This window comes from Carassius auratus, chromosome 13 (genome assembly GCF_003368295.1).
Source record: "Carassius auratus strain Wakin chromosome 13, ASM336829v1, whole genome shotgun sequence".
In the NCBI taxonomy this organism is placed as follows: domain Eukaryota; kingdom Metazoa; phylum Chordata; class Actinopteri; order Cypriniformes; family Cyprinidae; genus Carassius; species Carassius auratus.
The window spans coordinates 27,862-52,694 of NC_039255.1; the positions used below are offsets into that span (position 1 = coordinate 27,862).

General features: G+C 35.5%; 1 protein-coding gene across 1 annotated transcript; it reads right to left on the reverse strand.

Moving 5' to 3' along the window:
* Positions 1-6,428: 6,428 nt before the first annotated feature.
* Positions 6,429-24,543, reverse strand: LOC113113136 (golgin subfamily A member 7B-like). The gene is made up of 5 exons (XM_026279316.1): positions 24,454-24,543; positions 14,869-14,994; positions 14,092-14,244; positions 10,122-10,223; positions 6,429-7,291 (listed from the first exon to the last, which is right to left on the reverse strand). The coding sequence occupies exons 1-5, from the start codon at positions 24,463-24,465 to the stop codon at positions 7,214-7,216; spliced, it is 471 nt and encodes a 156-aa protein (XP_026135101.1). The 5' UTR covers positions 24,466-24,543; the 3' UTR covers positions 6,429-7,213.
* Positions 24,544-24,833: the final 290 nt, after the last annotated feature.

Here is a 24,833-nt window from a genome sequence, read left to right on the forward strand (position 1 = left end):
TCAATCTTCTGGACTTTTTCTTCTGATCCCTGTTGATTTGTTTGGGCATTTATGAAACACATTGGGTTGATTAAAATAATTCAAAGATAGTTTTGGTCAGCTTTCATGTAATATACTCGCCTGATGTTTTTGGATATTATAACTCTTTTTTTGACCAATATTCATATTATTATCCCATTTGACACTGTTTAATATGAACATCGTCAGTTACAGGAGGGGTTAGGAATTTTTTAAGCAGTTTGCACAATGTTTTTCCTGTCGTAGTGTGTGGCCGAAAGATTGTTTTTGAATGCCAGTGAGACAAAAAGGCATTGAACGAGTCATCTTCGACATCTTCCTCAGAAACAAACAGGCTGTAGCCTTGAATTATACCCTCCCTTTCCTAACATTGCTAAATGTATCTGGGAACAGAACTTATTGCAAAAGCGTATATTTAGATTCAGTGTACACTAGATGTTGCATCCTACAACAGACGCAACACATTCACCGTCAGTCTTTGAGGCTGAACACCTGTAGCCAAAGCCAACATGGCTGTCATTTGAAGGGGCTGATCTAAATTCAGCCAAACCATAATATTTGCAGACACTAAATCTGGCCAGAAATGAAAGAGAAACGTCATGTAGACTGTATTGTGTTCATCCTGTCTTATGAAAGCTCTCCAGGCTGAGCGTTTCAATAATAAATGAAATGTGCCATGAATATTGAAAGGATCATGTTCACAATTAAACTGCCATGTAACAATCAGAAGCATGAAGAATTGCAGTTTTCCCTCAGTTAAGATCTCCTTCACACTCTGTACTGAATGTGCTGCACATGTCCTGTAGATGTGATCACATCCCAATCGGTCACATTAAACCGAGACATAGTGTGCATGGATTTGAAGATCAAGTAAATACATATGCGGGTAGTGTTGAGCAGCAAAATAATCATTATAATCTTTTAAAATATTAATAATGTAATAATATAGTATATGTATGAATGTAAATATAAAAAGTATAATAAATATTAATAAAAATATTTCTAGAAAAATATTTTAAAATGTTATATTTATAATAATATTTATAAATAATATACTATTTTAAGCCTTAATATATTTTATAAAGTTTTCATATTTAAAGAATCCAAATTGTGTTCTTTAAAGTTAGTTCAGTAACATATTGTAAGACTTTGTATTTTCATTATGACACTGATTTCACAGGATGATTTCTTCATCTTAATGTATTTAGTCAGGAAGGTTTTGTTCATTCTGGAGCCACAATTAGATAGTTTACTAGAAAATAACAACAACAACAACAAAAAAAAAATTATTGCAGTGCACTTCACTGGCTCATCCATCTCTGTTCATGACAGAAAATTAAATCTTTTTAATGCAACATTTCCTAAAGTTCCAAAATGATTGTCACTTTATTCAAAAAGACGTTACGAGAATCTTTCAGCCTCTGTCAGCTTTAGTCCTTCTGTTTCATTCCTTTTTGTTCAAGTCCAGAACGCAGAGCTGGCCTGTGTTAACACTGGATTGGTTTTCATTTCCCCCTTGGTTGACAAAGATTATGAAGTTTGCTTTTTAAATGTGAACTCAAGGGCATTTCAATTAGTCTCTCATCTGCTGACCACGATCTGCGTGCTTACCGGTGGGGGATATGAGTAAATACACTCATGGAAAAATCCCTTGCTCACATTGCACTTGGGTTTTAAATTCATTATATTTGCCTATTTTGTTTTCGTTTATCAGTGTCCAAAAATATATGACTATGGGGTTTTATTTGACCTTTCTTTGACCTTTTCTAATTTAGTCCAATCCAATGCTAAAATTAAAAACAATATATAAACTAATTTTTAATATACAATTTAATATTTATTTACAATTTAAAATAACTTTCTATAATTTCTATTTGATTATATCTTAAAATGCTATTTACTGCAAGTTCCTGTGATGGCAAAACTGCATTTTCAGCATCATTTATCCAGTCTTCAGTGTCTCATGATCCTTCAGAAATCATTCTTATATGCTCATTTGGTGCTCGAGAAATAGTTCTGATGATTATCAATGTTGAAAAAAAAAAAGATTATTTGATGAATAGAAATAAAAAAGAACAGAATTTAGCTGAAATAAAAAGCTTCTGTAATATTCTAAATTCTCATTGTCACTTTTGATCAATTAATGCATGCTTGCTAAATCAAAGTATTAATTTCTTAATTTCTTTCATTTAAAAAAAGAGAAAAAAAGATAAATGTTTTACTGACCCCAAACTTTTGAACAGTATAGTGTATATTAGAAAAGCTTTCTTTTTCAGCTAAAATCTGTCCTTTTTTCCTTTTGTCTTTCATCAAAGAATATTGCACACTAATATTGATTTAAATTTGATTGTTCTAAAACTATTTGAAATCACAAGGCTTTGCTTTATCAGCAGGTAAATCTGTTCCTCTCCACTAATATCCTGGAGGAGGAACAGACCAAATGCAAATGCCCCATAAAACTGCAGAACCAACCAGTGGGTTTGCCAAAGTCATAACTCTAATCCTCTGTCTCTGGTGCAGAATACTCGTGTCACATCAAGGGCAATACCATTTCCTCTCAAATAAGAATATATGACTTCTTTACTAGCCAGTAATGCTGCTTAATGTCTTATGGGAGAGAATGGCTTTTTGGAGAGTGTGTGAGCTGGACCTTGATTTAGCCTTTTGAGATTGAACAAAATGATGAACCTGCAGTGTTTGTGAACCGATCCCACACATGCTCAGAAATCAGTCTGTTTTCATTTTAGCGCTGTCTGTGTATGTGAAGGGAGAAACTCTACTGATCTCGGTTTCCAAAGGAACAACAAAACATTTTATTTCTGTTGCCATTCTGGATAAAAGACAATACCTCTTTCAAAAACCTGCTCACATACAGAAATCTTGGGATAAACGTATATTTTTATATAAATTGTACAAAACACTTTTTTATATACAGTATTTGAGTGGAACATAACAGTAATAAACAGCAAACCAAATATTTGCTGCTTTGTTACTTATTTTCCATTTCAAAGAATATTAGTACAGATAATAAAACACATTTGTCTCTGTAGCAGCAATGAGCCAGATATTTTATAATATTTGTAACAGAAGTAATAAACAGTTAATGGAAAGTTATGATTTTACATTAGGAAGACATGAACATTTTATTTTTTTTCCCTTTTAAATCATACGCCAGTGTTTTCTCTAAACAGTTTGTTCAAAACAATATAATCTATAATACAAAACTAGGTTTTACATTTTGTCACATCAAAGTACTTTTTAAAACACATGTTATATATATTCATTTTTTAATATAGGAGACATGTAGGACTTTCCATCTTTCCATGCAGCCATACACGCCCAATATTTGTTAATGTAAATGAAAAGTAATTATTGTGGAAAACTCATGAAATGACGCTAGACACTCTCTGCCCGACACTTTTTTATGAATTATATACAAGCTGTCTAAAATAGCAGGCGTGTCCATATAAACAAATGGTAATATATGTCTTTTTAATGTAACTTATGTCATGTTTTACTGATTTGTATGGATCAGACTTGGGCCCTTTCAGACTAAATATTATAAATTCTGAAGGGCCCCTTACACTCCATCATTAGAGTTGAAATCAGTCAGTCAAACCAGGCCAAGAAATAATTCAGATTTTAATTCTGTTTTGTCAAAATGTATGGACTGTGGGTGAGAGAAGTTTGGCAGATTTACTTGTGAAATCTTTCCTGAGCAACTTGTCACTTTTCTAGCCCAACAAACAATCAACATGAACTCAAAATCAAGACAGTCATTCTTAAAACATGTGCCTGATGCACAATTCATTGCTGCTTGCAATTCTAATCTATTCCAGAAATGCCTATTATTCACAATCCAATCAAGTCCAACTGTGCATTGTTCTGAAAATATATCATATGGCAGAAAACAAAAGGGTTATGAACAGGTTTATGATGACTTAATCAATTTTTTTTTTCAAAATCACCTTTCCAACTCCAAAGAGTTTACAGAATTTACAGAAGTCCACAGTCCTGATGGATCAGCGCCAGGGTGGGTTTCGCCACAGCAGTGAAACATGAAGGCAGCAGCACAGGAGATTTATGAACACTACGAGGCTACAGAGCAGCTGAGTGGCTGTCAGAACTGAGCTGAGGGGCTCATAGGTAGGTTACAATGATTACGGACAGGCAGGGAATTATAAAAAAAAATGGGGGAACAAATAGCAATGAACAGACAGTTAAAGGGGTTGTATCATGAAGAATCCAAATTTTCACTGAAACCGAGGTGCAAAACCGATCATTCTGAACCTTCTTAAACCAACATATTACACTCACTTTGAAATGGCAATGATGCTCATTCACCATCCAGAACGTTGCCTGTCCAGTCATAGTGAGGAATGGCATATGAAGTACGATAGCTCAAGGAGGCAGTTTCTTTCAATGCAGTTCCTGGACTGGTTTTTAAGAAGGTCGCCGATAATATCAGTCTGGTTTTGCTCTGATTGTTTGTTGCTTTTTATGAAGAGGCTGTTACTGAAACATGAGGCAGTTAGAAACTAGACAGCAAAGTCTTTCAATGACCAGTTCTCTGTTTCTTTAGTCCCATCCAATACAAAATATTTAAGTAGATTCTTGATATAACTTAGTGATTACAACTACAGGATTACAAAGAATAAACTCAACAACTTGTACATTTTTATGCAAATAAACATTTGAGCCACTTCACATGTGGAACTTCAGTGCAAAAATCTACATATGATCCCCTAACAATAATAATTTACATATAATACTTTGTTCATATATATATATATATATATATATATATATATATATATATATATATATATATATATATATATATATATATATACATACACACACACACACACACACACACACACACACACACACACACACACACACACACACACACACACACACACACACACACACACACACACACACACATACAAGTATTGCCTTGTGCAGAAAGCTCATCACTACTTTCCTGGCACAATTAATACTGCACACTTTTTTACTTCAGACTTCTAAACTGAATGGAAGTTAGCCATAGCCGACTATGAAAAGGGCCATTATTTCTTAAAAGAGAATAATGAGTATGCATTCTTGCATGATTTATGTCCGAGAATCTAGCAAATATGCTTAACATGAAACCAAGAGCAATGAAAAATCTCACAGCTCATTCTGAACAGCTGGTCAGTCAATCTTTTCTGAACCACTTCAGTCAAAATAAACTTTATCTACAGTGCATTTACATGTTGGACCTGCTTCTGTCTACACTGGCTCCCTCGGTTCCCTGCAGAAGAACTAACCAGAGGTAGAGTTTATCGTACAAAAAATAATTAAGTAAAATAAATACAAAGATAAAACAAAACTGTTTGCTATTACTGTTTTTGCCCAATTTGGGCATATTGTCCACAACACCAAACACTGAACCTCTGAGGTGCAGGTAGAGGTATGTGGTGGAACTAACAGAAGGAACAAGATCCTGGAGCGCTGAAAAGGGTCAAGACTGCCAGTGAACCGAGGCACTGCTGAATTTGGCCCCGTTGTACATGGGATAAATAGAGAGAGCTCAGTCACTGTCCAAACTAAATAAGCACCAAAGCCCTGCTGGAAATTCCATCTTAAGCTGGTTGCTGTATTTTGGAACCATCTTTAGACCAGCAACAAACCAGCTATCAGCTGGTCATGACAGTTCATGCAAACCATGGGAGCTGGTAAACCAGCTAGTTAGCAGAATTTGAACTTGCCTAATATTTGAAGTTTGCATAATTTATCTTATTATTCCCCTGTTTATTACTACTATATGAAGCGGCTTTGAAACAATTATTTTATTTTATTTTTTGTATAAAGTGCTACATAAATAAAGGTGACTTAATTAATTAAATAATTATAAAAATGTGTTACTTGAAGTAAAATAAATAAACTGAAATATAATGAAATATATATACATTTTTTTTTTTTACTTTTTTTCATTTCAGATCGTTTCCAAGGTAACATTTCTCATTTTAATTTAGTTTAACTTGTTGTACTGAAATACCTAATACTAAACCTGAAAAAAAAAAAAAATATATATATATAGAGGCATATTTGAAAACAATAAAAACTAATAAAAATATAAAAACAACAAAATTACTAAAACTTTAGCTAAAAATTAGAAAAGCAGGAAATGAATTAAAAAGGAACATATAATCTGATTCAAAATATTAAAGGTGCTGTATGTAATTTGTTTAATTGTTTGGGGACGTTACTAAAGCAGAAAATACTATAAAATAACTGGAGATGTTTAGGAAATATGCTAAGTTTACATACGCTACAGGCAGCTATTTCACTATGATAATGGACGTTCTGTGTCGGAATGTCTGTTTTTTTTTTTTTTTTTTTTTTTTTAGGTTCAGGTGATTCCGCCCACTGCCAATTTACCACATAATATTTTGACACCCCGAGTTGCCAGTTGGTGGAAAACACAGCACATATTGCAAACGATCTGGGTCAGAAATCACAGATTGTATGTGACCTAAAAAGCCTCTGCATCCATCTAAAAAGCTCTATGATCAGAGGTATATTAAAAGTGTATGGCTCGTCACCTTCTGTTGTCGATTGCAGTCATTCATGTTGTGTGTCCTCAATCTGGCAACCGTTGTGAGCATATTCTAGAGGAGGGGCGGGAGAAATAACTCCCACCAATATTTTAATTTGAATATCACTTGATAGCTTTTAATATTATATACTGAACTTTTAACAAAAACTATTATAGTATCTCAATGATACTAAAATAACACTGGACTTGGCTTAGGCTAGCTAGAAACCAGCTATCATGTTTCAAAACCATCTTAATCTGGATTTTCTAGAGCTAACACAGAAAAGTTAGAAATCTGTAGGAAGCACTCCGACCATTGTACCTGTCTGCTAGCCCTCTTCATTTCACTATTGAGGGCTGATCAACATGTGCCTGTCACTAATGGAAATGCAGAGGAGGCTGAATTAAATGAGGTAGGGAAGGGGAGGTCTGTTTGTGAGCTAAAGCTCCTAGCTTTGCGCTTATTGATTTGAGTGAGCGAGTGAGCAGTACCTGTACTTCATCTCTCTCTGTCTCTCTTTAAAATCTGGTGCTCTCATGTTTCAACATTCGGATTTTGGGGAGCGTACTGGCCCCCCTGTACCCGTACCCCTGGTGCTGCTCCTCCAGTCATTGAGCTGTGCTACTGTATGGAGAACTTCCACAGGAGCTGGTGGAGCCACTGTCTTCAAAGATGGAGATTTCGATCTGGACAGCCACAGTCAAGGGTTAAATGCTGCGATGTTGAAATATAACAGTGCTAGTATGAAAAATGTAAATACTGCATTAAAGACCCATTGCAATTGTTCAGTGAGTATTCTTTCTTGTGATGTCATACTTCATTTTTAATAAGGATATTTAGGTGAATATATCAATGGGTTCATCAGCCAATTTGAGGTTTACATTGCATTCAAGTTACACATTTTATTAGTTCATGCAATCGAACTATCAAATTTACTTTTCCTAATTTTGAAGTTTCTGTTTGCTTCATGAAATCTTCATATTTTATTTAACTCGTATTAATCAAAATTTGTATATACAATTTAGAATTATTATATCACTTTATTTTATTGCATGATTATATAATTTACAAATGTTATTAAATAAGAATATACACCCTTGAGTTCAAGATCAATATTCATCAATACTGTTGGTCATTTATCCTAGAAGAGATTGAAAACGTAAAAATTTAAGGTCAGAGTTATTATTATTTTTATTTAAATAAAGAAGTAAATACTTTTATTTAGCAAGTATAAATTCAATTGATAATTGTTCAAGTGTGACCGTAAAAAAAAAAAAAAAAAAAAAAAAAAAAAAGATTTCTAATTCAATTAAATGCTGTTCTTTTGACCTATCTATCAAAGAAAAAAAAATGTTTCCACAAAAGTAATAATAATAATAATAATAATAATAATAATAATAATAATAATAATAATAAAAGTTTGTTGAACACCAAATCAGAATAGAATAATTTCTGAAGAATATTGTGACACTGAAGATTGGAGTAATTTTGCTCAAAATTCAGCTTTGCCATCACTGAAATAAATTACATTTTAAAACGTATTCAAACAGAAAACAGCTATTTTAAATTGTATTAATATAACAGTTTTAACTGTACAGATAAATGCAGCATTGGTGAGCACAAAAGGGTTCTTTCAAAGACATTAAAAAAATAAAAAATACTGACCCCAAACATTTTAACGGTGGTGTAATTACAATAAATGTTTGTTTTGTAAAGTACATTTAGATGGCCTTTAGGTTGATAGACATGCCCTAAAAGCCACATAACCCAAATTTGGACCCTAAAAAATTACTAGATGAGAGTTGGACAGATGTTAAACGCATTCCCTCCTAATAAGAAACTTAGACCTAATCAGATGTTGAGAATATGCAATATTTTGCAAATGTGGTAGCATAGCAATAATGGAATTTAAACAATCAACTGATTCATTTAATTTAAGTTGAAAATGTCTTTCCTATGAGCTACACCAAAGCTCTGTGTTGAGTTACTGGTGGTCAGTGTGGTAGGAACTGAATGGAAGCTATTGTTTGCCCATTGCTCCTAAGGTGACAAAGCCAGCCGGGCCTGCAGTCAGTGGGAAGAGGGAGGAATGATATTGCCAAATAGCTTGATGGTTCACTGGATAGATTTCCCAAAAGGAATCACCCACAATTATGGGATCCAAAGAATAATATGTTCCCGAAGGATCTTTTGGAAGTGCATGTACTGTCATACCTGAAGACTGTGGATATATAATAGACAATGAGAGAAAGGGAACACACACTAGTACCTTGAAAGATACTTCAATTTCATTATGCATGCCAATGTAATATATATTGGGAAAAAGGGAGCCAAAATAATAATCCAAAAGGAAATGGGTTGCCATGGCAACTAACAGACTATTGGGGTACTGTACTTGCAGTGCATGAGCCTGATAAGTGAAGCATTCATTCAGGCATCAACAGATTTGACAGGAACAATGTAGCCGAATCTCATTAGGTGAGGTGCTTAAAAACAATTAGTCTAGTATACACTGACCCAACAAATGACAACAATTGCCTTTTGAATTTATAATGTGAGAAGCATTTTCAAACTGCTTCAACAAATACAGGCTTTACACACTGATCCGACAGAAGCCAATGAACTGTAAGTTGGTTATAATGTGTTGGAATTATGGTTACAAACTTGGAATTTTAAATAATGTTTAAACAGGATAACTTTCAATAATGACACAATTTGGGTTAAATGTGCACTGAAAGCAAGCAGTGTAAGGTGATGTGACAAAACTAGATTGTTATCTTTTTGATATTTTCTTGTCTTCTATATTAAAAATCCCACTGACGGATATTCATTTTTTTTTTTTTTTTTTTTTTTTTTTTTTTTTAGATATTCTTTAATCACACAGAGAAAGTGTTTCCAATCAGGTCTGGCCTTAGATACATTTTGGTCTCACAGTTTCCTAGCTACAACCACAGCGCTGGAAAATGGAAAGAAGTGCCTACAAAAAAAAAAGGCTGATTTTCCTTTTTATTAACATATCAAAGTGTCACCTCGGCTGAACTGCTAAAGGTGACATGATATTCTTTGTACATTATGTGACTCTTATGAAAGTGTTACTACCCATTTTGGAGAGATCAGAAGACACACAACAACAATTGTGTTGAATGGTCTCGTTAAAATTAGGATTTCTTTTTTTTTTTGAATATCAGAAGGAAACTAAAAAGAATAAAGAAACTAAAGCTAAAAGAGCAATGTCTTTTCAGTAAACAAATAGTGTACAGTAAGTCATCAGTTCACAGATCATTACATTATATTTACGCATTTAGCAGACGCTTTTATCCAAAGCGACTTACAGTGCATAACATTTTTTTTTTTTTTTTTTTACCAGTATGTATGTTTCCTGGGAATCTAACCCAAAACCTCCTGCACTGCTAACACAATCCTCTACCACTGAACCACAGATCATGCTTTGCTCTTTCAAGGTTGTGCAAACACTTAAAAAAAAAAAAAAACATCCTGACTGTCTGTGAAGGATACTACTCTCATGCCTCTCTCGATGGGATCTGTGAGGAGCAAACCTCTGGGTACATAGATCTTCTCATTCTGCTCCTGAATATACATGCTGATCTTTTTCAGTATCTGTGGTGGGTCAGAGAAGAGACAGAGTGAGAAGAAAGAAAAAGGTTATTGTAAATACCCTATATTGGTCCTTTAAAGGTAGAATTCATTTGCTTTATTAATGCACTTTTTTTCTTTTTTTTTTTTTGGTCTTACTGTGCATATATCAACTTTCTTTGCTGGCTGACATCAACCCCTCATTACTTTTCAACTGCTCCCCTACAATCACCTGCCTCCATTCTGGCACTTAACACCCAATATTCTCAATTTAATCAGTTACAATGGATAAAATTATGTTTGTCCTTACATCAATAAATATTCTTAAAAAAAAAAAAAAAGTTCTTTTGCAATTGTACTGAGCTAACTGTACTGCATAATTGTACTAAAAATTTACTGTATTTCATAAATAAAATAATATTAATATAGCAAATGACTTTACTACAGGTTTTAACCGTAAGGGAACTTACTATAAAGCAGTTTTTACTGTAGCATTTTTAGTCTTTTACCATTAAATGATGGTAAGTTTTAACAGTTTATTAAAAATGTATGTAAATGATTATACAATTCAAATTAAGTATATATATATATATATATATATATATATATATATATATATATATATATATATATATATATATATATATATATATATAATTACAAATAGCTAATAGAAAAACAGTAGAAAAACTAAAAGTCTAAAGCATTATAAAGCTAAATAAATGCTCATTATATTGTATACTGTCAAAGCCATTTGTGAAAACATCAAAGCTGTATAACAGTAGTTTATTTAGATTACTCAAGTTTATTTGACTTTTCAAGTGAGCATTGCAAAGGCTCTCTGTGTTTCTCTACCCCAGTGGGGTGAAACTGTGCATCACTTTGCTACGCTTAAGCCTTCCACTCAAAAAAAAAAAAAAAAAAAGAAAAGAAAAGAATGGCCGTGAAAATGGACAAGATGTTTGTATTAAGGAAAAACATTTGTCTATTCTGAATTCAGTTGCCATGAACAAACTTCAGGATGAGCAATGACTCACAGGAGTAAATCTAACACATGCTGTTAATATGCTACTTGGCGCTACCCAATGAAATATGTTTTTCCAGAACAAATTGTACAGTTACACTTTTATCCAAAAACTTACATTAATTTATCATGAAAAAATTCCATGCAAATATGCAGTGAGGTCCAAAAGTCTAAGACCACCAGTGGAAATCCTTTTCATTACAACTTATATAACAACATAATGTATTAAGTGGAAAGTTGAACTGAAAAAATAATATGAATATCTTACTGTTTGGTATGTCGACCTTGAGCTTTAATGACAGAAGCACTTAAGCTGCACGAAGTTACATTTACATTGATTCATTTAGCAGACTATTTTATGCAAAGCAACCTACATTGCATACACTGTATTGGTTTATGCATTTGCTTTAAACCTATGACTTGACATTGGTGTAGCTATATATAACATCATAACTTAAAAAAAGGAAATTTAATCCTATAACTTCCTGTTAATATAAAGATTTAAATTAGATTTTAAGTAAACTTAGATTTTTGGACCTGAGCTGGTACTAGCTGTTATTCTGGGTCTTACAGTGTTTTATTGTCAGTCAGATTCCAGAAAAGTTAAATTCTCCCCTCAATTTCTCTACTGAGAAATGTATTTTTAGTTATAATCTTTAAATAAAGATGTACAATGAGCTGTTAAGTTGTAAAGCAATAATTTATGAATCCAAACCATCTTAATAGTAACTCTCTAGTCCCATAAAGCACTGCAGATGGCATGCTTAGTCTTTATGTATTTTGAATGTTTGGAAAATGAATGCCAAATATATCGTTGGAAGCAAAGCAAATAAAAAATCGTCTTGTAATTTTTGCACATATTTTTGAAATAATGACTGCTCACATTTTATAATAATAATAATAATGAAAGTATTCTATAGTATCTATAAATATAATATTATAAGTATATCTATATTAATATATGTATCTACAGTAAATATATCTATTATATATACAGTACAGACGAAAAGTTTGGACACAAGTTTTGGACACCTTCTCATTCAAAGAGTTTTCTTTATTTTCATGACTATGAAAATTGTAGAGTCATACTGAAGGCATCAAGGACTATTTGACCAAGAAGGAGAGTGATGGGGTGCTGCGCCAGATGACCTGGCCTCCACAGTCACCGGACCTGAACCCAGTCGAGATGGTTTATATGAGCTGGACCGCAGACTTTTTTGTTATATAATTCCATATATAATTCCACATGTGTTAATTCAAAGTTTTGATGCCTTCAGTGTGAATCTACAATTATTTCCTGAACAGCATGCTGTTATATGATGTGGAAAGGAACTTGAATATATGGAATAAAAACCTGATTTGGATGAAAGAATGAAACTGAATGCAAATTATACATTTTTGTTTTTAGCAGACACTTTTATCCAAACAACTTACAGTGCATTCAGACTAATTTTTTTTACCTAACATGTGTTCCCTGGGAATCAAACCAACAACCTTCTGTGCTGCTATAGCAATGCTCTACCACTGAGCCACAGGAACACTTTGGAATACATGGAATGAATGTCAGAATATATGGAATGAAAAAAAAAAAAAAAAAAAAAAAAAAAAAAAAAAAAGTATATATATATATATATATATATATATATATATATATATATATATATATATATATATATATATATATATACACACACACACACACACACACATGTCGCGTGCACATGGTATGAAAAATTGGTCTGCACAATTGCGCACTGCAGCTGCACGCATCATTTTGCATGTGTGTTCTGTTCTCTTGTCATCTACTGGTTATAGTGGTAATTTGATTTCATTTTAAAGGTGTTTGTTTTCCACCTGAAGGCAGAAATCGTCCAACAAACGAATTTTATAGCATAAATCTGAAGTTAAATTAAATAAATAAATAAATAAACTGACATATAATATATTATGTTTATACGTCTCAAAGTTTACACATGAAAATTTCCAATGCGTGTACCTTGCAGTGCTGCTCGAAAGAACGAAAGGTCATTTTGTGATTTACAGTCTTGAGGTTTGACATGACACAGTGCAGCACGCTCTAAATCTTTGCATCCACTGCCCTGACTTGTGTGTGCAATCACTCGTCTTTGATGAGGAAGATGCTTATCATGCTAGCCTAGAGCATGAGAGAACTCATCTGTGTCCACTCATGTGTGGCCTCCTGTCAGCTGGAGCAGCAAACTCATCATGGGTGGGAGCAGTTTATCAGAGTTCACCAGTAAAGCAGGCATTTTTCCTGTCTAGAGTTTACAAATAACGCCTGATGTGACCTCGGAGTTCCACAATGCATGAATGATATCACCTTTCAAACATGTTAAAGCATGAAGATGAATTTAGTACAAGAAAGACTTTCAACTTTATGTCCACTCTATCTCAGTGCAGGTGAAGCACCCCTGTGCGGAGTAATCTGCTGGCCTTTGGAAGTATATCGTAGCACTGAATGCCATGTTATGATTTGGTCAGATATACCCACTGGTGGACAGGTGCTTAGCACAAGAGAACTATTGTCTAAGTAGGGCGTATCTACACATATCAAACCTCATCTCAATTTTGTTTGCATGCAATCCACAGAGAGTGATTCACATCTGCCGTGCAAACGTGTGTGGTCAGATACAAATGGGCCGGCAGATCAAAATGTTTTCTTTTTTCAAAACTTTCTAATGTTTTGGTTCTGTGTGAATCATTGGGTGACCAGGCCTGAATGCTTGTCTTTGATCTTCAAAGGCGCTCATGGTTTGGAGCTGTTCTCAATCTTACATCTCGGGACCGGCTTCTTCATAAATGCTGAGTGTATTGTAAAAGAATCACGAGAAGACTTAATCTTGATACCTTTTCATACCGTGTCTCCATGCACAGGAAGATGATGTAGGCTGTAGCACAAGCCAGGCAGCCTTCCAGGTAGGACTGACCTCCAATCTTTTCAGCTTCTGCATAATAGCAGTTGAGCGTCTTCAATGTTTCTTCAAACAGGCTCTTCTCGATCTGCGCACAGCAGTCAGTTTAAACTCAGCCAGCTTGCTTGATCCACTGTAGTGAATGGGTACCATCAGAATGAGAGAAAATGTCACATTAATCCACAAACAAGTCCATCAATTAACGTCGTCTCGTGATAGCAAAAAGCTGCATGTTTTGCGATCCATCATTAAGATGTCCTTGATCCATAATACTGCTTTTTTTACAATGAAAAAGACGTCTGGTCTGAATCAGGACAATTCTTTTTTCTCACAAACACACAGTTTTTGATAACAAAAATGTTAATTGATGGATTTATGTGTTTTGATAACAAAAATGTTAATTGATGGATTGACTGGATTGATGTGGATTACCTGTGGATTATTGTGATGTTTTTTATCATATGTTTGAACTCGCATTCTGATGGCACCCATTTCCTAGAGAAGGTCTCTTTGTGAACAAGGGATGTACTGTAATGCTAAATTTCTTCAAATCTGTTCCAAAGAAGAAACAAACGTATCTACATCTTGGATGGACTGAGGGTGAGTTCATTTTTTAGCAATTTTTAAAGCAATGCCACACGGGATGACTGTGCGACCACATAAATGGCAGTAATACATCAGATGTGTCCCCTAAACTCCATCTGAATCTCACCCTGCTGTACAGCTCTGTGGGGAACTTGGTCTGGAATTTACAGATGGTGCTGTCTCTGTAGTCCCTCTGAATGAAGACCTTGGTGGCCAGAGATGCACTGTGACGCAGCTCCTGAAGGTTGTGAAACTACAAAGAGACACAAAAAACATCAGGAGTGTTTTAAAAGGGGGGCGCTCATGAGCACCTTTCTGAAAGTTAAAATGACAAATGGCCCAGTCACTAGGCTATTGATATGACTAGCGCCTTGTATGTACATAATTTTAAACATTTTTCATGTAAATCATTACTTGCACAGTTAAATCATTGTACACGTGGATAAGAATTTGTGATTTGACACTTAAAATTGAGAGGGTCCTGACAGTATGACATTGTGTCTATTAATTTAATGATTTACGGTTTCTATCTCTTCCAATACACACAGAAAACCTGATGATAGAGACTGGGCCTACATCAAGAGTCTATCAAAATGAAAAATGGACATGGGCCTCTGAAGCAATAATATTTTAAAATATGAAGGAATATGTATGCTTGTTTATAAAATCCAGGCCAGAAAAAAAGACTGAGCATCAATCAAAAGAAGGAAAAGAAACACTCAATGAGTTGTTTTAGGACTTAATGTGTAAAACCCATCTTCACCAGCTCTGGAAACATCATGAATTAGATTTAGAGAGCCAAGAGAGAGAGAGAATGAAACCCGATAGGTCCAAGACGCAAATCCTGCTCTAATGACCATTTGCTGTGTCCCATTTCTCCTGATTCTCCAATTGACAAATACAGTCAGACAGACATATTCCAGTACTCAGTCTGTTTACAATGCCTGCTGGCAAAAATGTGTTTTATAAATTTCATTTTCAAATAATAATAACTACATGAATTAAGAACATATTGCAGCTTTCTGGGGGCCAGGCCCAATGGATGTCTTAAAATGACTTTAAAATGATTTAATAATTATTTTTAAATAAACTAAAACTAAACTAAAAATCACAAAGTGAACTAACATCAGATATCATATCATATGTGTTTATCAAAAAATAGGATCTTGGAAAACCTGGATATAGGCAATTCTTCAAGTGTTTTCAAGAGCTAGAAAAGTCATAGAAACAAATAAAAAATTTTTAAATAATTGACATTTCTATAATGTTATGTTTTATTATAATAGAGTATAAGTTTCAAGCATTTATAGTTTCAATTAACATTTTGATTTAGTTTGACATTTTAATATTTTGCATTTTAATTTTAGCAATTTTCAGGCGTTATAGTGTTTTAAGAGAAACAGATGATACAGAAGTTGATCATTAAATGAAGCACAACTAAAGGAGCCACAACTGAGCAAGATTTCATGAATATAGTAATACATTCAACTATATGTTGTAATTACAACTTCGGAACAAATACAAAGAAAGTCAGAATTAGCAAACAAAGTTTCATAAGGATGGACGTGAATTATTATTAGTCTTCACTGTTGCCATGACACACAAAGCCTTTTAGTTCACACCAAATGAGACAAGCCTAATTATCCCTGCACTCCTCCACAGAGGCATCGCTCAGAGAAAGTCCAACTCAGGTTGAGGATGCTCGTAATAGATGTTCTGCTGTCTCAAATCCCACAGCAGCTGTTAACATATCCACAAGCAAGTGGCTTATCTGGCCACATGACTATCCACAGTTGGATTACTTCCAGATATGATAAATTATTCACACTTGGGAGGTCATCTAAACTGTTACAAGAAGAAAAGTCTCAAAGTCAGACTTTAGACTGTCAACAAAGTATTGTACAGTTTGAAGCTTATGTGGCCCAAGAACTTTTCTGACCGACATGAAAAGAGACTAGTCAAATTTAAGTTTGATTTGGTGCCATTTAGAGTCACCCCAAAATGACAATTCTGTCATTATTTACTCACATCCTGTTCCAAACCTGTATGATTTTCATTATTCTGTAGGTAATTTAAATGAACAGTCCAACCAAAAATGGAAATTTGCTGAATACTGGCTCATCCCCAGGCCATCCAAGATTTAGTTTGTTTCTTCACAGGAACAGATTTTAAGAAGTTTAGCATTAAATCATCTGCTCACCTATGGATACTCTGTAGTGAATGGGTGCCAAAGGAAACAATATTATGAAATACATGTTTTACTTTATAAAAATACTTTTTTATAAATGTTTGTATTCTAAAAATGCATTGAAATAAATAAATAAATAAATAATAATAATAATAATAATAATAATAATAATAATAATAATAATAATAATAATACAATAGTGTTTTGTCTTGCTGTTTCTGCATCATTTTTTTTAAGTGTACAACAATAAAGTCTTAACAGACAGTCATTCATAATTTCATGATTAATTCAATGTGTTACTATTCTTTTTGTGTTTTTCTTTTCTTTTTTTTTTTGCAATAAATTGTAAAAGTTACTATAAATTTCTGAGTAAAAACTGTCTAAATCTCTTTTTTTTCAGTGTACAACAAGAAAGTTTTAACAGACAGCCAGATTGGAAGTGGCAATTTCTGCCAACTCTTGCCATTTCTATGTCCAATTTGCATCAGAACATCAGTAAATGGACTGTAGGTGGTTAGTGGGCTTAGGTTATGCCTATAAAAAGAGTAACCATCCGATTTCTGTAAATCCGGACCTGCCAAATTGGCGAATAAGTCTGAAAGGTACATGAGCATATGGTGACATTACTAAAGTGAGACAATTAGCATTATTGGCCTTCACAACTCTCAGCAGTGAGATGGCCAAGGCCAATTAATATTCATCAGTTGTGGAAAATTTTATGAATTTTAATTTACATCTAAGGGGTCATAAGTTGATTCTAGATGTTGCCAATATTGAGCAGTATTTTATTAGTAAATGAGCAGATCTGCAGAGGCATGTCAGGAAGATAGATATACTTTCAAAACTTCATAGGCTCTCGGGCGTTTCCTCTTCCTTCCTTTGTGAATGGGGAAGATGATTTTAAACAGATGTGACAAAGGCAGAACATTTACAGAAATTCTGATGTGCTCTCAAACTCTTGAAAGACACTGTAGAGGAAGCAAAAGATAGACTTTCTTAATGGTGGTTTATAGACCCACATGTTATAAGTGAAAGAGTTCAATCAACTGAGAGAGAAATAATATATAATTCTGCCCTGTAGGGTTGGCTGTTTAGCAATATTTTGGACTCATTACACAGATAATATGCAATTTAGCCAGCTTATGGGCTCAGTTTTAAGCAACACATAAAAGACACTAAAACCATTCAAATTAAATATATTATTTATCAATCATATCATGTTAGTACTCACTGATGCACAGGACAGCTGCCCAATGTCTCTAAACTCATCACAAATAGCTGCTGTAAAACTGTATAGAGCTTTTTAGGTTCATTATCTAGACTCACATACATGGCGATGGGTGATGGTCACGATCGCTGCCTCACGTGTATGGGCAAAAAGCACGCTGAGGTGGCATTCACAGATGAGTCATGTTCCCGTTGCAGGAAGATTACCATCTCTGCGCTGCGAGCCAGGCTCTGTTTCCTCCAGGGGGGTGGAGCTCCATTGCCCTTTGCCGTGATATACTGTTCGTCCTGGTGGCTGCCAGGCTGGGACTGTTTCCAGCAGTAGCAAGGGTTGTTTGAGGATTACAGTGGTGGCAAACCACTCAAGGAACCAACTTTCTTGGGGCCACCAATCCTTTAGCACCTCTAACCCAGTTGAGCAGCCATTAGCCCACTTGGACCTTGTTCCCCGAACTAGTGCTCCTCACGACAGCCCCTCCCTGGCGGATTCCTCTGAGGCAGGATCTACTGACTCAGAGAAGGGTCACCCTACGGCACCCAGGTCCAGACCCCCAGAGATGCCCGATTAGGGTTGTGCTTTCCTTTTTACAGCAAGGGCTGGGGCTGTCTGCCTCCACCCTCAAAGTCCAGGTTGCTGCATTTGTTGCATACCATGACCCCACAGAAGGGAAGTCGGTGGGTAAACATAACCTGGTCATCAGGTTCCCCAGAGGGGCCAGGAGGTTAAATCCTTCCAGGCCCCCCTCCATACCCTCTTGAGACCTGTCTTTAGTGCTTAAATCACTGCAGCAGGGGCAACTTGACCCTTTGCATTCAGTCAAGCTAAAGTTTATTTTATTGAAAACTCTGCTCCTGCTTGCACTGGCCTCCATCAAGAGGGTAGGAGACTTGCACGCATTTTCGATTGATGATTTGTCCCTTGAGTTTGGGCTGGCTGACACCCAGGTGTCCAAGGTTCCCACTACTCCCTTCAGGGATCAAGTGGTGAACCTGCAAGCGCTTGCCCCGGAGGAAGTCCCAGGCCTAAATCTGCTCTCTCCCATCTGAGCCCTGAGATACTACATAGATTGGACACAAAGCTTTAGGACCTCAGACCAGCTCTTTGCCTGTTACGGAGGCTGGCAGAAGGGGAAGGCCATCACTAAGCAGAGGATGGCCCCTAGATTGTGGATGCCATCAATCTGGCTTATCAGGCACAGAGTGTGCCGTGTCCATTAAGGTTGCGAGCTCACTCAACTAGAAGTGTTGAATCCTCCTGGGCGCCAGCTTGTGGCACCCCGCTGACAAATATTTGTACAGCTGCGGGTTAGGCAACCCCCAACACATTCGCTAGATTCTATAGCCTTCATGGTGTTCCTCACCTCAAATGGGTAATGGCACTGAGAGGCCCCGGTTAGTGTTGGCTTGTTAAAACCACTCCAGAGAGTCCATATCATAAAACCTATCGAGTTCCTCCATCCCCTTGGCAGCCAGACGTGGTGGAGCATCCGGTGCCAGGCCTTCACTTGCTGAATCCTTGAGAACAGGTAGAAGGCGGGGGTCCATATGAGAGACCTAAGTTGATCTCATATGTGTAAAGTCCAGGTTATAGCCTTAGAGCCTGTGTTTCCCCGGCAGACTTCTGCCATTTTCAAAGAGGGTTTCAATCATCTCCAATTTTCCATATGTACCTAAACGGATGTTCATATGTGTATTTACTCCCAAGACATCCTTCAGGAAGGATGGATTTTCTCCATAGTCCCTGTTCCAAGTGGAAGGGGTGACTTTTCCCAGTTGAATCTAATCTCACTGAGTGGGTAGTGTTTCGACAATGGTGAATGGAATTACCGGCCTACACTAAAAAGGGGCACAGGCGGATCACACTAGGCACTGAAAGGGCCAGCATCCATGGTGTTTTGGTAGGGAATCCCAATTTTTGTCGGGCATCGACGTGATGTCGAGAGTGACCGACTGAAAGGGAACGCCTCGTTACGTATGGTAACCCTTGTTCCTTGAAGGAGGGAATGGAGACATCACGTCCTGTCGCCATGGCTGCTGTACCACTGCTGGCTCGGCTCCTCAGTGAAAAACTGGTATGCATTCAACCTGCTGCCATCTTATTCTCAAGCAGTGATCAGCTGCAACTAGATGCAATAATTGCATGCCAATGTGCATTGGCTCATTTAGTTTACACTCGAAGGTCCATCGAAGTGATATCCCAATTTGTCCGTCACCGACGTGATGTTTCCATTCCCTCCTTCAGGGAACGAGGGTTACCATACATAACCAAGATGTTGTTTATTTAACCCAGCATATTGGGTTGAGAACGAGTCAATCTTTTGTTCTTTATCTTGTTCAGCACGGTGTTCATCTTCAGTTCTCCCTTCACAAAAGTTCAGTCAGTGCTTTGAAAATGAATTAAACCTGGGATATTGGTTTGTTTTAACTCAGAGGGAGTGTCAGCCACATTAAAAAAGTTAATAGCTTAAGTTATTTGTGGATTAATGCGTATTGGAGATGCGGACCGTTTAAAATGATTTAGTTCGATTTGGTGAACTGGTGTTTTTGAACAGACGGAAGACAATGATGAATAAAGTCGTAGTTTTTTGCTATTTTTGGACCAAAATGTATTTTTGATGCTTCAAAAAATTCTAACTGACCCTCTGATGTCACATGGACTACTTTGATGATGTTTTTCTTACCCTTTCTGGACATGGACAGTATACCATACACACAGTTTCAAATGAAGGGACTGAGAGTTCTTGGACTTAATCTAAAATATCTTAAACTGTGTTCCAAAGATAAACGGAGGTTTCACGGGTTTGCAACGACATGAGGGTGAGTTATTGATGACATAATTTAGATTTTTAGGTGAACTAACCTTTTAAGTAAGTAAGTACATTGTAAATAAATAAATAAAAATAAAGATTTACATAGGCTACTGATAGTCATGGCTAATTGAGTGTGATGGAAAAAAATCATAATGCAAATAATAATAATAATAATAGAACAGGACTCACAGTAGTTGTTTTGAATTTATATTAACCATAAAGTACACAAAAGTATTTGGACGATTAACTACATTTAAAAACATGTAAATCTTACTGCATTAAATAGCAAAATATCAAACCAAGTGCCATAAACTTTTAAAGAAAGACAGCATGAGTACACAAGCACACAAGCAAAACCTTTCGTAAATCCTTTTTTTTAAATACACTGTTCAAAATTAAGTTTTCCGACCCAAACTTCTATAATCTGGAACAGTAATTGTGTGGACATGTGTGGTCCCCATGAAGACAACAAGTTATTAAATAATACAGAATTAAGTTCGTTTTTTTATTTTTTTTTTTTTAAGCAGAACGTTTTGTGGGATAAGGGGATATAAAATACAGTCTGCACAGTATAATACTCATTACACTAATGGAATGTCCCCATAAAACATGGAAACCCAACTTGTGTGTTTGAGAGCAGTTATTAGGCCCTTAAAACACAACAAATCAGTGTGGGTGTCTTTAATAGCCATGCTATGTGCTACTGCACAAGGTTAAAAACACTGTTGACTATGAAGTCTCATCTAGACAGATAAATAGCATGCAATACTCCAAAGACTGTCTAAAAACAGAAACACATGACATATCAGTTGTCACAGTAGCCCCAGAACATAAAGCAACCTGGTATTTTCAGCAGTAGTTATTTTAAGGATTAACTTTACTTTGAGGTGCATGTCAAAGAAGAAACTAGAGAGCCATCTAAAGAAGTCTCAGGGTTTATGTCAACGAATGCTAAACTGACCATTGAAGCAAAGGAAAGACACTCTGAGCGACTCATTAGAATATGTTTTAATGAAAACGAGCTGGATGAAGGACTACAAGACCACAAGATGCCCAAAGCAAGTGCATGAAAACACTTCTTTTCATCAAATGTTGTCTAGGTGAGAGTTAACAATTAGTTTCAATATCCTAGTCAAAGTAAAATCTAGGTTGCAGAGGGATACAATTGTTTCCCTGAATACATTACAAACAGTAGAATATCATAATGTATTCTCACTAGAGGATTTTATCTTGCCTGCCTTTTCAATAAACCTCTAAACAAGATGGCTAAGTAAACAGAAAGTGCATGCCATCTATTCACTTAAATATAAACATTTATTGTGAATTAAGGATAAAGAACAGCCAGGCAAATATTATTTTTAAACAGAGAAAATGAAATGGTGTTTGGAAGATATACGATAAGAGAAAAGATGTGGATGCTTGTGCATTTTAAAAATGCCCATCCATGTTTGCATTCTCGGTTTAATAATGAATGATGCAATGATGCATATGATGTCAACTATGATAAAAATAAAAATAAAATAAAAACTCCTGGCAAGTATGTGCAATACTCTAGAGTATTGCACATACTTGCCAGGGCATTGCTTTAAGGGTACTAACAATAGAAGTAACAAAGTAATTTTTTAGGCTAATATGTAAATAAATAGTGATAAAAGCCAACAAAATATTGCAGCATGATTTATTTTATATTAATTTACTAACAGCTATGATAACACATGATATAAAGACTATGACCATAAAAAAAAAAAAGAAGAAAAAAAAAGAGCCACTGCAACTAAATTCTTCTCATCTACACGGTGTAGATGGAGATCCTTCATTAATTGTATTCATGGATATTTTGCCTAAAAGTTTCTGATCCCCTGTTGTCTGCAGGAAAACTTGATGACTCATTGAAGTGATTTTGAAAGCTGATTGACTTTAATGTTACATATGGTAGTCGTGATTTTGGGTTAACTGAATATCTGTTCTGATTGGTCAGATGTTGTTAGTCTAATCTACCAGTGTTGTAAAGATATTAAAACTCTGTTACCACGTGTGAAACATTATATTATACATAATTCTATTATATTCTATGCATCTGACTTCTGAACTTCAGTTGGTAAACTGATTAAAGAAAATTGTTAACTTTAGATGTGTCCCAGTTTGTGAAAAAAATTGACTTCCCAGAGGACAAACATAACAATAAATAAATTAATTAATTAATTGGCATGTTGTCATATTCGTTATGTTCATTTCAAATTTAGATTGTTGTGCATCCTGAAATCGCACACTGTCTGAGTGGATACTAAATTTGAATTTGAACTTACTTTGTGTCCATTACAAATGTATGTTGTATATAGTACGAATTTTGTAAGTGTGAATGAAATGTAGATGTACTACATCCTCAATGTGGTTCCGGTTATGTGTTCAACCAGTGTTGGTTTCTTCGCTTCACTGCCATCCATAAATCTCGTGGCATTGTTAAAGTGTCTATCAAACATCAGACTCCTTCCAGAAGTACTAGGTCAAATACTATGATTTTGGGAGGCTGCTCACTGCAGAGCAAATGGGTGGAGCTTATGTCCAGCTTCCCCTTGCTAGACGTCCAGCGAGGAGGAGCGAATGTAATTTGTGCCTAATGAGTGGCGTTAGAATATCCAACCACACCATTTCCCTACCCAAAACTCTATCCCTCCTCCCCATTAGACATCCGGAGAGGTGGAGCTGGAAGTCATGAATAGCTCTGCAGTGAGTACCACTTCATGAATTCAAACATACTACTCTTTTTCCACATAGTACCGAAGTATTCAAATTTTTTATTATTATTATTATTTATTATTTGTTTTGACAGCAAAAGTGCTTAACCAATCAGAATTCAGAGTCAATCACTTTTAGTTAAGGAAATACACTGACATATTTTATTTTGCATTATAGTCTGCAAAATAAACTGATCAACACACCAGTGCTTGTCCATCTTTTGAACAAATAAATTGACACAAATTATTTATTTGAGCTATATTTCTAAATAATTTTATTTTTTTCTTGCTTGCTTGGAGAGAGAGGAGCACAGCAGACATATGTTACCCAGATCAACTGACCAATCAGAATCAAATTCAATAAAGGTGTTTTTTTTTTTTTTTTTTTTTTTTTTTTTTAATTCACTGTATTTGTGTCTCTGTCCAGGGTGCTGAATAATTCGCCAGTCTGTCTGTATCATTCACACTTTCTTCGGCAGATCCTCTGCTTTGACGACAAATATTCACTTTTGGCTGATTCCAATGGAAAACTTCGTATCATGTCGACGAAATCAGTCTTTATAGGAAACAGCGTCTCCATTTCTTAGTTGGCTTCTTTAAACGGGTCTTTATCTAAAGGTCGTGACATCATGATTCAGCCCAACAGCAGGTGTCAAAATAACTTCATCTAAAGCACGCGAATGAAACGAACCCGCTCTCCGCTGTCTGTTTATCTCGCACGAAGCTCAAGTGAATGCGTTAATGATTCTTACCTCTGTCGCCATGATGCTTGACGGTGGGGAATGTTTGGTGGATCTGTCCCGGTGCTGAAATTCTCTCCACTCGTGGGACAGTAACGGATGAGAGATGAACGCGCTGGAGAGGGTGGAGCGGCGTCCCACTGATGGAGGAGTGACTGGTACAGAAAGTACAGCTGTGCTTCACTTTATGTCTGAGAGAGAGGGGGAGCAGGATCACCAGAGGAGTATATTACCACATAAACTGGAGTAAAAAGTGCTTCATCAATAAAAAAGGCTGTAAAAATAAAAATAATTATTCATAATAATTTAAATACTTATATTAATATCATTATTAAATGGAGCTAAACTTTTACAATATAGGTGCAAGATATATACATTAATGTTAAAGTTTA